The sequence below is a fragment of the Harpia harpyja genome, chromosome 21, assembly GCF_026419915.1.
Source record: "Harpia harpyja isolate bHarHar1 chromosome 21, bHarHar1 primary haplotype, whole genome shotgun sequence".
NCBI lineage: Eukaryota > Metazoa > Chordata > Aves > Accipitriformes > Accipitridae > Harpia > Harpia harpyja.
In genome coordinates, this window is record NC_068960.1 from 12,630,156 (window position 1) to 12,645,223 (window position 15,068).

General features: G+C 36.9%; 1 protein-coding gene across 1 annotated transcript in view; it reads left to right on the top strand.

Moving 5' to 3' along the window:
* Positions 1 to 15,068, top strand: part of LOC128134724 (uncharacterized) — a 104,028-nt gene that overhangs the window by 36,049 nt on the left and 52,911 nt on the right. Inside the window, exons 19-29 of the mRNA XM_052772789.1 lie at positions 260 to 442; positions 1,893 to 1,984; positions 2,170 to 2,339; positions 3,597 to 3,756; positions 4,865 to 4,944; positions 6,162 to 6,342; positions 8,074 to 8,232; positions 9,323 to 9,456; positions 10,464 to 10,622; positions 11,720 to 11,900; positions 13,747 to 13,958. Coding sequence (XP_052628749.1) covers positions 260 to 442; positions 1,893 to 1,984; positions 2,170 to 2,339; positions 3,597 to 3,756; positions 4,865 to 4,944; positions 6,162 to 6,342; positions 8,074 to 8,232; positions 9,323 to 9,456; positions 10,464 to 10,622; positions 11,720 to 11,900; positions 13,747 to 13,958 — 1,711 coding nt within the window. The remainder of the gene's footprint in view (positions 1 to 259; positions 443 to 1,892; positions 1,985 to 2,169; positions 2,340 to 3,596; positions 3,757 to 4,864; positions 4,945 to 6,161; positions 6,343 to 8,073; positions 8,233 to 9,322; positions 9,457 to 10,463; positions 10,623 to 11,719; positions 11,901 to 13,746; positions 13,959 to 15,068) is intronic.

Sequence of the window (15,068 nt, forward strand, 5' to 3'; positions counted from 1 at the left end):
TGGGTTCAAATCCCTTACTTAGGAGATATAGCAAAACTACACTTTAATTCATGTTAGAAAGTGTATGTCTGTGTACATACAATTTTTAAGTTATTTCCTGAAACAAAATAGTCGTCATGATTTTAATGTTAGAATATACTGTGTTACAGCATCAAACACTATGTATTTATTGAAGAAGATGAGCAGCCTATGGTTTAAATTAGTGCTTTTAAAAGAAAGTGCTTTTCATAGAAGAATATGTATCTGAATCTTTCAACAGTGCGTTTGTCCAGCTTTCTGTCCAAATGGGAACTGTGGGGACTCTGGGACAATCTGGCCTAAGCTGGTTAACAGGAATGAGGACATCTACTAGTCTTGATGGGGGAATCCAGGTAAAAAAAGGGCAAGAGCTCAAAGTTTTCTTGAACACTCCAGAAGAATCTATGGAGATAATTAATTTCAGGTAAGATTAAGCAAGGATATCTTCCTAAAATAGTGAAAGTAATAACTTTCTTGCATCAGAACTTAACTGGCAGGCTCATTAATAAAGCAGAAATACATTTTGTCAGAAAACAAACTGTTTCAGTCTGACTCATAGTCCAAATCTGCCATTCAGAAGAAAAGGAAGGGGAAATTATTCTGTACATTTTACATTGTTTTACCATAAAAACGTACATTCAAATCAAAGCCTTATGATAAAAGATGTAAATGAATTTTTCATACTCCCCTGGTTTTTTCTACTGAATATCAGTGCTGTTTCTGGAACTTTAGTGTCCAAAGAATCTAGTTCAGGGAATTAAAGTGGTGGAGGAAAAGCTTAGAATTACTTCTACAGATGGTATTTAGCAAAACCAGGTACAGAATAGTATTTAGCAAAACACTGGAATAATTTGGAATATAGTACTAACAAGGTGTGCTCATACCCTTCTAGTGAGTTTTTAGTTAGGTTCTTTAATGCTAGGTAAAGGTTACATTGTAAAATACCACCTCAAAAACTGTCAGATGTTAAGCAAATTAATTACTTGTGTTAATGCAAGCTAGGCTTTTTAGCTCTTTTTTTTTCTGCTGGCTTTCTCTTTTCTTTGGACTTTTGATTTGATAGAAGTCCAAGTAGAAGGCACATATTGTAAACAACATGTCAACTACATGCCTCTTAGACATGACAACAGGTGAATGAAGTATTTACAGTACGTGGATTGTTGTTCCTTTGGGTTTCTCTTGATTTGGGACATTGCGGTACTATAGGATATGCAGTTCAGAAAAGAGCTAAAAAGCTCTGGACTTTGCTTTTAAACCATCCATTCCCTTAGGACTCTTGGAAACTTACTAATGTACTTCTATTTCTGTCAGCTAGGATGGATGACAGACCAGAGTAAAAGTCAAAATAATTACAAACCTATATTGTGCATTATTTGAACACAAGACTGACTGTAGAGTCTATTAGATTTTGCATTCACGCTCTTGCTCCCATCAAGTGCAGAGACCATGATTCTTGTACAAGCAGTTTAGTGAAGTTCTGAAGTTCTGGAAGAACTGCAAGACTGGAACAAAACTGATGTCCATACATACCCTAAGGGGGGGCGGGGGGGGGGGGGGGGGCAGGGAAATGTCTAGAAGCCAGGCAGTGAGTGGAGTTGGAATAAGCTGACCATACCAAATTGCTCAGAACAGGGAAATCTAATACTGACTGTGAAGAACTGCAGAAGAATCTCAAGATAGTGACAGATTAAACATGGAAACTGTAGATAAAAATCAGTGCTAATTAGTAGAAATGTAGACTGACCTTAGCAGAACTTCATCTTTCTTGTTTTTCCCATCTGGGACAAGATGGCATATAACAGAATTTTGTTTAAATATTGCTGTAACTTTAGCATAATTGTTTTTATGTGACCGTTTGAAATTCTTGGTTGTAGCTCTAAACTCTACTTCACAATGGTGGATGAGATGGAAGGTACAGATGTTTTCCAAGACCACACAGAAACCAGATCTTGCACTGGGGAGGGAGGTGAGTCTGACTATTATGTTTGTCTTAGAAAGCTTGATCATTCTGAAATATCCCTAACAGATCATCTTATTCAGTAGAATTTCTTTCTTACATATTAGTTCTAAAAGGTCTTCAGTGCAATGTTCATTTGCATGTTATCTTTGTTTGTTGTTCTAACTGAATGTTCAACTGTTGTCTTCCACCAGTGTCTGAGATTTTTGGCTGGCAGCTGTGTTCTGAAATGTCATATCCTGACCCAGCCAGTGGTTTGGTTTTCCCCCTTATGGGACCTTTGAGAGTGGCTGTCACGTTAACTAAGCAGGACAGAGGCCTGCAGCAGTACGTTATGGAAGCTGCATGTAACTATATTCCTCAGGTACCATTATGGCATGCTTCACTTTGGCATTAGTTTTAGTTTATTATGCTGATGAAAGAATGGTATATCTCAGTACTGTATATTCAACTTAACTGGCTTTCAAGGTCTACATTATTATTATTTCCATTCCCATTATAGTGGGAAAATACGTTGAAAACAAATAACTGATGCTGATAATAGGTACATACTATTTCCATATACAAAACAGTGCACATGAATATTAAGTCATTTGGTTAGATAAGACTGATCAAGCTGAAAGTAGAGACCAGGATTTTTTTACTTGGTTCCCAGTGCTAAACAACTGGGCCTCATTTAAATGACTCGTTTCTCTTTGTGAGAAAAAAAACCCCTCAAACCCCAAATAATTAATTTATATTAAACACCTTGTTTAAAAGCTGAAGTTAGGTTCCAGTGAACCCACTCCAGAAGGCTGTCAGTTGTTTTAATATGTTCGTTTGGGCGAGACCGGGGAAGGAATGGTTTCCAGCTTCTGCAGGGGACAGTAAGAATTTATGGCTTTTTCTGAAATGATAGTATAGGTGTTTAACACGGGCAGTGGCTGGAGCCTTATCTTCGATCACAGCCCAAGTAAGCTGCTGGGCTTGAGCTAATTGTTTTTACTGGGAGACAATTTGGGCTTTGGCTGTATTCAAACGCTGCTCAGTATCTCTGAGACAGTGAGATAAGGGCAATAAGCAGAGTAACTTTCCCTTTGTGATTTTGTTTTTCTCTAATAAAAGCAGGAAAGGGAACAGGCATTTTCCTCTGCCAGAAAATCTGCTGTCTGTAGGTAGGGCAAGGCCAAAACTGTCAACTAAGGCACCCACTGGAGGGTCAGGGTCATGGCGGCATGTACCGTATCCCACTGCTGACACAGGAGTGTAAGGGCTTAAGGTACCCCTGCCAAATTCTAGTCACTTAGCCCTGAGCTATAGAGCTTAAATTTATAACTGGAAGTGTGGTATGATTTTCCCTAAGTTTTCGCAGGATTCAGCATAATTTCAAAATAAGGTCAGTAGGCTGTGAAATTCAAGGTGTTCAGACAGCATTTCCCAAGACAAGCACTGGACAGCAAATGGAAAATACACCCTGGGAAAAATAGAAATTTCTTGCTGAAAAACTTGAAAAGCAGATAAGTGAAAAATGATTGTAGTGGTGAAGGTGGCTATTATCATGTGATGTAACCTGGTGTGATAGGTTGTTTTGTAAATGCTCTGCCAATTGCAGATGCGGTTACCCTTTCTTTCTTTCTATCAGGAGAACTCATGGATCCCAAATGAAGCTGTCCTTCACTTCTTCATTGGGACTCCGAAGTCAGACTTGAAAAGGGATGTTGGTGTTGACCTAAATTTTAGTGTCCCACAGAAGAAATTCAGAATCCGATTTATACAACCTAAGAAAAAAATTGAGATTGATGGTAGGTTTTTCAACTAAGAACCAGATTATCAGTTAATGTCAGTTAGGAGAACTTCATTAGAATTAACAGATAAATATCAATATATTTCAGTCAATAATCTAATGCTAAAACTGCATTATAGTGTGATAGCCATTCAGTTTACTGCTTTAGGTAACACCCATTCCCAGTGGTTTTTGCATCTTGGTTAAGACTATTTTGCACAGTCAGAGGTTCAGTACCTGGTTCACAAACTCACGTTAAAGAGAAAAGCTGTTACCAGTATAGATGAAGCTAAGGCTAAGAAACACAGCAGATTGTTCTGTAATCTTTTACAGATGCTGAACTGGATTTACTATTCTGGAATTTTAGTTTGCTGTATTCTGTTAGTTATGATACAAAATTACTTGTTGCCAAATCAGTTAAGTGCTGACTATGATATTGCTGTGCATTATAATAAAAAGTAACATTTCAATCACAGTGTAACGTAGAAAACAAAATCAACAAACACTTTGAGGAAATATAAACTGATAAATATATGGTAATAATATAGACAACATTTTTCAGCTTCTTTGACATGCTGGTCAAGTGATGTTTTGTTTTGTTTTGTTGTATTCTACCATATCACATATTTAGAATTTGTCCCTCCAGATTTTTTTTTTTTTTTTTTGATCTTGGTTATTTTCAAATGGATTGTATGGAAGATTTACCTACACTGTGCAAAGCTTTGTGTGCACAGTGTTCTGAGCACATGAAATGTCTCCACAGCACAACACAGCTTACAGGTTTTAGCACGGGCCTAAAGGAAGTGTATAAATCACTTCCAGAACTAAACTGGTTTGTTGGAAGCAGCTTCATTGCCTCTTCTCAATTAGTATTCTCAGAATGTTGCCTCTTCTCAATTAGTATTCTCAGAATGTCCTTTCAAAATGAGATGTGTATTCTGAGGACACTTCAATGCCTTTGCAAACTCTGTTCCTAACTTTTTTCCTTTGCTCTGATACCTATTATATTTTTACTCTGTAAATATATTGCTCACAACAATGGCAACTATCATTTTGGGTACAGTTTTATGAAGCATCACTGAACAGTATATATCCAGAAAAAGTAAACCGTTTTATTTTTCTCCAAGGGAGAATTGAGTTTTCTAAAAATTCACGAATTGGACACCTGGAGCTGATAGTAGATGACCGAGATGTATATTACATTAAGGTATGTTTTCAGGTCATGAGCTCTCATACTAGGATGAATACTTAAATAAAAGCACAGAAAAGAAAGACAATGAAAAACACACACATTGAAAAATAGTTTTTTGAGCAATCCATCAGAGAAATTACCAGTCCTCTTCATTACATATTTTTGAGATAGACTCAATGCTAAATTGCTGTGTTTTAAAAGCTTTTAAGGCATGGCTTCTTCAAGTAATCTAAAGCGATTTTTTCACATTCAGATGCACTCAAAACCTTTGGGTTGCTTCCAGTGTTAAATCAGTAGAGAAGATCACATTGACTCCTGTGGACTTTGGCTCATTATGGTGCATATGTAGTCACCCAGTTTTTCAGACCTGTATTCTGACCATGCATAAAGGCTCTGAGTAAGCCCAGGCTAATTTCTTTACATCTGAGGACTCTATATAGATGTAAGAATCTCTAAGATACAGTTCTTTATATCACAGAAATTGTGTTTTTTTTAAAGCACTGGGGAATAAGCAAGAGAATGCCAATATTTAAAATCTGAAATGAAAAAGCAAACAAAAGTGCAGGTGGGATTTTATCACTGAAACTCTACAGACATTTTTGTTTATATTCCAGGACTTGAACAATTTTTTCATTATGCAATTGATACCCATAGCAGGATGCCATGTCTTATGTGGGCCTCCAAAGCCAGTCAGTTTCAAACATTCTGCATTTTCCTACAGTGAGCACATTATTTACAGGTTTTTTTTTTTCTAGAGTAGTATTTCAACAAAGACTGTTTGGGTGTTTCTCACAAACCCAAACACTAATTAGCATTGCAGATTGTGACATTTGCATCTAGTCCAACCTAAATCTAGTTACTTCTGTGAGACTGCCAATATTTTCATTAACACTGTATTATTTTTTGGCCCAGTATTATAACATTCTTAGTGATTTCAGTCACTATTGAAGCCAGCAGGAGGTGAAGGAAATAGCATCTCACACCACTGTCATTTTTTTATAACTGGAAAAACAGATCAGTCCTTCCTCCCCATTATTTACTAACAGCAAGTTTTATGGTTTGGGGGAGGTATAAGGGGAGTTGTTGGGTGTATAGAAAAACAATCTCTTTTCTTCCTTCTCTCATCTCGTTTCTGAAATGCCCAAGTCTATACTGTTGCTTTCTCAAAACTTGATCAGTTTGTACTGTTGAGTGGCTTGGGTTTTTGTTTTTTATTTGTTTGTTTATTCTAGGGAATGACAGATTTGCAGATGCTGAGTAGAGAGCAGAGATACATGACCCAACTGGAGGTAAAGCTGATAAAGCAAAGCAGTCCTATCATTCTGTCAGGAAACATCACTAAACAACTTGGCAAGAAGATAGCTTTTTCAGTATCCCTGAATAATTTATTGAAGGATGCTGCATTTCTTTCAGGTTAGAGGACAGTAAGTATTTGCCATATAATGTATGTTCTGGAGCCCTTATATATTAGGGTTGCCTGGTTTTGGACACATATTTCTAAAGTTCCTTTCAAATCAGTAAGACTGCTTTTTATTATTATCCTTGGTAAATTAGTACTAATATGTATTTCAGAATAATAGGAATTATAAATAAATTGGTTTTTAAGTCTGTTTTAATTACTGTTTGTCGTGGCTTAACCCCAGCCAGCAACTAAGCACCACGCAGCTGCTCACTCACTCCCTCCCACCCAGTGGGATGGGGGAGAGAATCGGGGAAAAAAAAAGAGTAAAACTCATGGGTTGAGTTAAGAATAGTTTAACAGAACAGAAAGGAAGAAACTAATAATGATAATAATAACAATAATAAAATGACAATAATAATAAAAGAATCGGAATATACAAAACAAGTGATTCACAATGCAATTGCTCACCACTCGTTTACTAGTGCCCAGTTAGTTCCCAAACAGTGATCCCCCCCAGTTCATATACTAGGCATGATGTCACATGGTATGGAATACCCCTGTGGCCAGTTTGGGTCAGCTGCCCTGGCTGTGTCCCCTCCCAACCCCTTGTGCCCCTCCAGCCTTCTTGCTGGCTGGGCATGAGAAGCTGAAAAATCCTTCTTAGTCTAAACACGACTTAACAAAAACTGAAAACATCAGCGTCTTATCAACATTCTTCTCATAGTGAACTCAAAACATAGCACTATACCAGCTACTAGGAAGACAATTAACTATCCCAGCTGAAACCACAACACTGTTGAAGCAGGTGGATGAAATAAGATGGAAGGAATCACTTAACAAATGCGAAAACAGTAACAGCTCTTAGAATATTTTCTGTTTTTCACTTTTGTTAGTACAAAACAGTGCAGAAACACATATATGTAGCTAAATATCTCTTAAGACCTGTTGTTCTAAAAATCTTGAAATCTTTTTTTTTTTTTTTTTTCCCCACAAATACACTAAGAGGAAAATATAAGAGAAAGTATCAGGAAGAGGGCTTTACTATTTGTATAACATCAATTTGTTAAAAGGTAAATTAATACAGTGGAATAAACCAATAATTTAAGTCTAAGGCTCTCATTTTTTCCTTAGTATTTCTTACTGTAGTCACCATGTGGCAAAGATATTGAAATGTCATAGGATTACGCAGTATTTTCAAATAAAACTAACTTTTAAGGAATGCAGAATGCCAGTCTGGGTTTTGGGAGATCATCTTTTGGTGAAATCTTCATCCTTAGCTTTCACATGGATTGCCAGTGACTGCATCTAAAAATGGTGCTGGTCTGATTTCAAACCCTTATCCCCTGAGAACTAGGCTGCACCAGTTCTTCTGTTGCAAAGCTACAACCGTGCTCTGACTTAATGTAGAAGTAAATATCCACATGTTCATGTTAGGTCTTAGTTAATTAAAAGATCAGTCTGTTAGAATTTGTTTCCTTTTAGAAGCAGCTTTGGCTGGATTAATTTCACTAAACTTTAAGCAGTATCTGAGAAATATGGTCTACAGGCTGTATATGTAGTCGGAGAAAGAGACTGAACATCCAGCTCTGTCTTTTTGTTTACTACACAAGGAGTACATCATGGGGTCCCTCAGACAGGATGAAACTGAATGTATTTGTGTTTTTCCCACTGTAGTATTCCTTTTACTAGCTAAAGTAACAACATGTTCTACCACTGCGTAATCACTTCTACTCTTTTTGTAGCGTTTCTGGAGAAAAAAAAGGTTGATGATAAGCTGAGACAATATTCATTGGAAGGGGAGACTCACCTTCCAGGTGTTCTTGGAGTTCACGTCATCAGTCTTTTCCAGCAGCATGAGGGCTTGTGGTCTCATGGTTTGAGGATAAAATATGGACTCCTAGGTACAGTGAAAAAGAGGGAAAGTAAAAGGATTCTGTTTGTCTCATTTTTCTGTAAGTTATTTGCCTGTATGATTAGGACACTCTCTTAGCAAGAAAGATTTCAGTTGATTTTTAAACTGTGATCTGAGACCTGGGACAAGTTTCTTTTGAAAACTCTCTATTCTTTCTCTCTATTTATTTATTTATTTATTTATTGCTTCTGAAGAAAAAGTGAGTAAAAGAGCATGGAAATATGGTAAACATCTAAGGAGAGCCTTTGCTTTTCTTAAACAAAATTGGACTAAATTATTGGATCATTTTCATTCCATTCTTAATACAAACCAGCTGTTTCCAATTGTCTGAATTTAGGAACATCTTAAATTTTAATTGAGTATAAAGTAAACAAAGGCCCAAACTCTTACATGTAAAGCCTGTAACATGGCTGTTCCTAGGATTTTCATTTGTAGTACAGCTTGTGGAAAAAAAATAAAAATTTGCAATGCCCAAGCATTTTTTCTGAAGTTTTGCAAATTATTTTGCATATACAGCATGTCTCTAGTCAGAGGTGCAAAGGTATTGATTGCTATTAGGTTGGACATAGGTGTAGCAGGAAAATAAGTTCAGGTGTTAGAAACTGTTTTTACAACAACATTGTAGTCTGTAAAATGTATCTAGATCTTGAGCAGATAGTGAAGATAATTCTTGAGCTGAACTTCATGGTAATGCAGTTATATCAGTATTGGTACCAATCTTCACTAATTTTGGTCAGTACCTTTAGACTGCAGAACGTACTGCCAGACCTTTTACATGAATTAAATATCTACTTGTCTTTTACTTTTTACTGTGGTAGTGTTTTCATTTTCACAGATGTAAATCACTTATCTAGCAAATACAAACTCACTGTTCTTAAATGCAGTTCATTAAATGTGTGCTTTTGTTTGGATTCGTAGGATAAATCAACAAGTATATATCTGTAAAAATAGACAATTATCACTTTAATGTTTTTGAAAAATAGAAACCTTGAAGCCAGCACTAGATTTGTACTATTAACATTTTGAAAGTTTACTTCTGATTTATTTGAATAGGTAACTTTGTGATTTAACTTGAACAGGAGAGGCAAAAAATCTTCATCATGAATGCAGTATGCAGCAAAAGATTAAAGCAGAGACAGGTGCACATGGCATGTACAAACTTGATATTGGGCATGAATTTCACTGTATGTGGACTCCGACCTATAATCACAAGGTAGAGATACTGACCAAAGCACTTGTGTACTTGTGTGCTGCGTACCCTTGTGTCACTCACGTACTGAGGGGCTTAAACAGAGCAATGCCTAAGATGTCATTTTTGGATCAGTCTTTCTTCTCATCTTGTTTCTCTTTGCTTTCTGTGTAGACAAAGATATCTGTTCAAGTTGCTAATTTGTGAGTCCATTACAGCTCTAAGTGATGGAACTCTCCAGTGATGTAATTTTTAATGTATTAATTCACAGAAATTCTGCAGAATGTTTGTTGTGAAAACTGTTGTTTTATATAAAACAATAGTATTAGTAAGTTTATGATTTATCTTGTTTTATCCTTCTTGTAACTAAAAGTCAGGAACTCTCTTTGCTTATTTATCAGAAGTTGTATGTCTGGAAAATAAGGCATTTTACAATGCTTTTTATTAATTTTCTGGTTCAGATTTGTATGCTTTCTTAGAAATTTCAGTGTGTGTGACCCTTTCATGCAGAAAAGCAGATCTGTTGAAATTTCTTCTTTTACAAACGGCATGAAGACAAAGGTTAATTTAAAGGCAAATCATCATTAATACTGGGTATCTGCTGCAGAACAGAGAGCTGGCTGAAAAATAAGCTTCTGAATTAAAGGGATATTTCATTTATCCTTTCAGATTTGCTTTTGGTCCAACTTGGACTGAAGCCAAGAATTGTTAGGATTTCCCATGAAGCAATAGCTTGCCAGGCTTTGCAGCTGCACAGTGAATCCATGTGGGGCAGTCCATCAGGAGTACCTGATTCCAGTTACCTTAGCTTTTGAGAAAAGCAATAAGACTGGCAGCACATAGGCTAAAAGTTTTGGCCTGTCTATACTGAATTTATATCTTCTGATGGAACATGATTTTCTTTGGAAAATTTGCAACCTTTTCTGCCTTAGTCTTGCTTGCTACTTGGGAATATTTCTACAGGCAGTTAACAGCAGTGAATAAAAGAGAAAACATAGTTTACAGGAAAAAGGTGTTTTTCTGTTCTTTAGGTTCACCTGAAACATGATGCGAGTGCATCTTGGCTTTCCTCCCAGATAGAAGTGAACTATGGGAAACACTGGAATGAAATAAACAACAAGAAGAAACTGCTGATCAGCCAAGCATTTAAGAACAGTTCCAGTTCATCTCTAGTCAACTATTTCATGGAGGTAATCATGATCGTTGAAGAGTAAGACCTTCACTTCAAATATTTAACAGACAAACTAAGAAAAAATTTGGGATGAATTTATTTATTAAGACTTTTTTTTTTTAATGTGTTTTGTATCAATAATATAAGTCAGATACCCAGACCTAATAAGTTTGAGTTAGGTAATGTCTTAACACAGGCACATAGAGATAACTGACATTTAAAATGAACAAGAGAGAGCCAGTAGATGGATTTTCAAATACTAAAAAAGTTTGGGTGTAATGTGGTCTGAGTTTTTTGCAGAGTTTGTGCATATAAAATGATAGCAGAGATTTGTGAAGGTTGCTTTGCTCACACAATGTGGAAGGAGGGTGCAGGTTATAACAACTCAGAATATTACAGCATTTAGGTGGAAGTTGGTATGGAATGCAGTAGCTGAACTAAGATCAGACCTGTTCTTTTTTTTGTTGTTGTTTTTTTGTTATAAACTGATTTCTACCCTGGATCAGTAAAAAGTTTTCCCATGTAGTAAAGTATAATTAAAAGCCTCAGAGGGGGTTTATGCCTTCTTTTGAAGCACATTCTATGGGCTACAAAAAGAAAGAAACTTATTTATATTGGCATACCCTTTTGGTTTATTTGTAGAAAGTTCTTACAGAAGCTACAGAAACTATTCCTGTAAATTTTTGTGTTATTTCTTAGAATTTGCAGGGCTTCTCTGTTATTGTCTTAGAATAGGTAATAGTTTTCTGAGGTAGGTTGTCATTATTCTATTTCCATAGGGAGTACCTGTAAGCATAGAATTTATCTGTGATCCCAGCATAAACTGACCTAGAATTATTGTCTTCTGTTTGTTTGTTTGTTTTCAACGAAGTAAATGGTCTAAAAATTAGTGGAAATTTTCCTTTTTGAATCTCCAGTAAATGTAACAAATGCATATTAAAGAAATCCCAATCTGTAATTGATCAGCATGCATGAAAAGCTATGAAGTGAATGGCAAATGTGTAGAGCAGAGGCACTAGCTGTGACCTTCCTGCTACTATGTATGTTTGTGTTAGCTTAGACAGCCCTGAAGATGGGATCCTGTTTTTATTTAAATTTGCTTCACTTGTTTTCCAGTTTACCATGCAAGTCCTGGAAAAACAGGTGAATTATAGAACCCAGCTGCAGCACTCGCACAACTCTCAGGTTTATTTGCAGAGCAGCACCAACTTTGAGGTGCAGTATAATGACCACATGCCATTTGTGGCTGGGCTGCAGTGGAAAGATGCATCCAGAAATGGCCTGAAGAAGTGGGAAGGTGAAGTACCACAAACCGTTTCCAGTCTGTGATTAGAAAAGCAGGCATTGAAAGTTGCTGCTGGGATTTTGTGAGGTAGTTTTGCATGAGTGTAACAGAATCATACAAGTATTGGTTGGAAGAGACAGACCCTGGAGGTTACCTAGACCAGCCTCCTGATCAAATCAGGACTGTTACTAACAGTAGATCACATCTGCTGTGGCTTTGTCTAGCTGAGTTTTCGAAATCTCCAACTTTCCACAGCCTAGCTGGCTAGCCTCTTCCAGCAATTCCTTAGCCTCTGAAAGTGAAATTTGCGGCCATTGTCCCTTGTATTGTCTGCGTCTTTTGAAGGGATTGTGTTCCTCATTTTTGCCATTTACTTTCAAGTTAGCTGTAGGCAACTATTAGGTTCCACTGTTCCTTTGTCAGACTAAACAAGCCCTGCTCCCTCTCTTCTTGTCACAGGTTTTGTTGTCTAGGCCCTTTATCATCATAGCAGCCCTCTGCTGTAGCCTTTCTGGTTTCTTACCATCCACCTTGATCTGGGTGCTCCAAAACCAGATCCAGTGTTGCAGACATAACCTCTCCTATGCTGTGCAGAGGGGGATAACTTTGTCTGATGGCCATGCTCCTAATGTAGACCAGTAATGTCCTGTTAGCTTTTGACTGAGATAAGTGACCAGGAAGAGAACCACATTTTAAAAAAATTCTTTAGTCTAGAAAGTGATCAAGTTTGTTTTAAGACCATTAGAAAGTGGGACACTGAGCAGAATTTGAATGTGTGTTTTAAGCTATAAATTAAACACCTGTGTATATGTATGGATATTTTTTAAAAATCACATTTATCTTAGACCTTTTGCTTCGTAAAGTACAGCAGGGAGTAGGCCTTTATAATAATAAGCTGTATTTTACATTTTCAGAGTTCTTTCTCAAATAGGGTTTAAGTTACCAGTGGTGCGCCAAAAATCAGTTTTCTGACATTTAATTCTTAAGATGGATTGAATGCTACCACCATTTATGCTTCAGTGGATGAAGCTGTATAAATCAGGGCAATGATGTGCTCAGGGTGTAGATTTGCTGTTGACATGTATTTTCTTCAAATCTAGTATACACCATATGTGCAAAAACTTGGATCCTTATTAATGCAAAACAATTGGCTTGATACAGTGGACTGAATTAATGGATGTCTTCTTGTTAAGGTGAAACAAACTAAGGTTAGATTAATCCTGAAGTTTCAAAAATTTGGAGATTACTTTGTGAGTGTCTGTCATAAAATAATCGTGAGTTACTGAACTATATCACAATAAGTGAATGGTGTAATGTGATAAATAACCAGCAAAATTTCAACAGTCTGCTAGTGAAATTTCAGCAGCTTGTCAGATATAAACATTCTCAGCTGTCTATAAACTATTTTCCCAAATAACCTACAAATCTTGTTCAAAATGTATGTATTGCAGAGTTGAATTTCTGTGTTGGCATATGTCAGAACAGCTTTGATTAAGGCCATTATTATAATTATGTGAATAATGGTTACAGACTTACAGTTCAGGTAAAGATTTCACATTTTGTTGCAGATCATGCAGTAGAACAATTTCCTGGTGCCATTTAGGTACTGGACTTCATCAATTTCAATTTATTAGCAAACCTCCCTATGTGTTACGCTATGCAGTATGTTATGCTAGTGAAGGACATTCATTTCATTATGAACCATCCAGAGATTTTGCCAATTGGAAAAGAATAGGTTGATAGTAGCATTTTAGCCTCATTCCAAAACCCCAGCATCTTATCACCTTTGTTGCAGAGTTAGAATCCATGTAGCTTGAAATCTCAGTCTTCTACCAGCTTTAATATATGTTCCTTCCAGGTGGATTGAATATAGACACCCCGTGGCTATATCTGTATGCAGCTCACAAACTACATCAGCCTCAGCATTTTACTTATTTATTGACTATGGAGCTGACAACTGGAAAAGCTCTCTCCATTAAGAATCTCTTAGTGGAACTATTCTATAAAGATCAAGGCAATGAAAAGGAAGGGAAAGTTCACATTTACACACCAGCTACCACGTACCTGCAGGTTAGTAACGTGATGCTTCCTATAGTGTACGGCTTTGATTATAGAGCTTTGTGATAGATACCCTACAGAACTGTCATCGTACTGAAATAACACTTGTTCAGCATGCTGTGTAGAGTAGCTTGTTTTAGAAACTTAGGCACTGTGTGCCAGCTTATAAGAGAGGATTTTGAAATGCCTATGTTAATCTGTTTTCTGTGCTTGAATGATGAGCTATTCTTCTCTGGGGCAGCTGAATCAGCACAGCCAGGGTCTCTTTATTAGCTTCGAAAAAATGTTAGGGCCACCACCTCTACCCCTCTTTGGAACGGGAGTCCATCGCTCCCTGCAGTAAAGCCCAAATACATGATGGCAGAGTTCTGCCTAGGAGTGTACAAATAATAATTACTATTTTAAAGTTTTCTCCCCGCCTCCTCCCTCCATGAGCTAACAATTCCAGGAAGTAGGAAAATTGAATCATCATGTAAGAAATCTTTAAAACTTGTTCCTTGGTGATATGAAACAGTTGAGAATGTCTTTCATTTTAAAAGTAGGAAGAACAATAGCCAAACTTATAAATTAAGAGCCCAGTGATCACAGCATTCACCTAAATTTGAGGCATTAGATTTAATGGCATGCTCTGCCTAAGAAGAACGTAACGCGCCTCTTCCTGGAGAGTATCCTGCTCAGTAGGCTGTCATGTGGTTCATGGCACTTGCTGCCTCTTGATATGGCACCATTTCTAAAAATTCTCCATGAGTATTTGGAGCTCCATTAATACTAGAGTTCTGATCTTGCAGAACACCTTTGCCACTGAGGTGTTTTTGCTGCTACTCTTTATCTCACTGTATCACTACAAAATGAATAAGTATCTCTACAGGTAACTCTGCAATAAGAACAGATTCAGTGGGAGAAATGGTAATCCTGTTGCAGGCTAGAGTACTGGATAGTTCGGTGGTTCAGAACAATCCTGAGAAATGAAAGGTTATTTCTTTTGTTGTGACTTAGAGAATGACTCCAGTCTCCCACAAACCTGTGAGAGAACCTTCAATAGCAGTTTCTCAATGCGTAGTCTTCCGTCTTTTCTACCGGAATTCTTTCGCTTTCTATAAAATGATTAAATATCCACTGGGT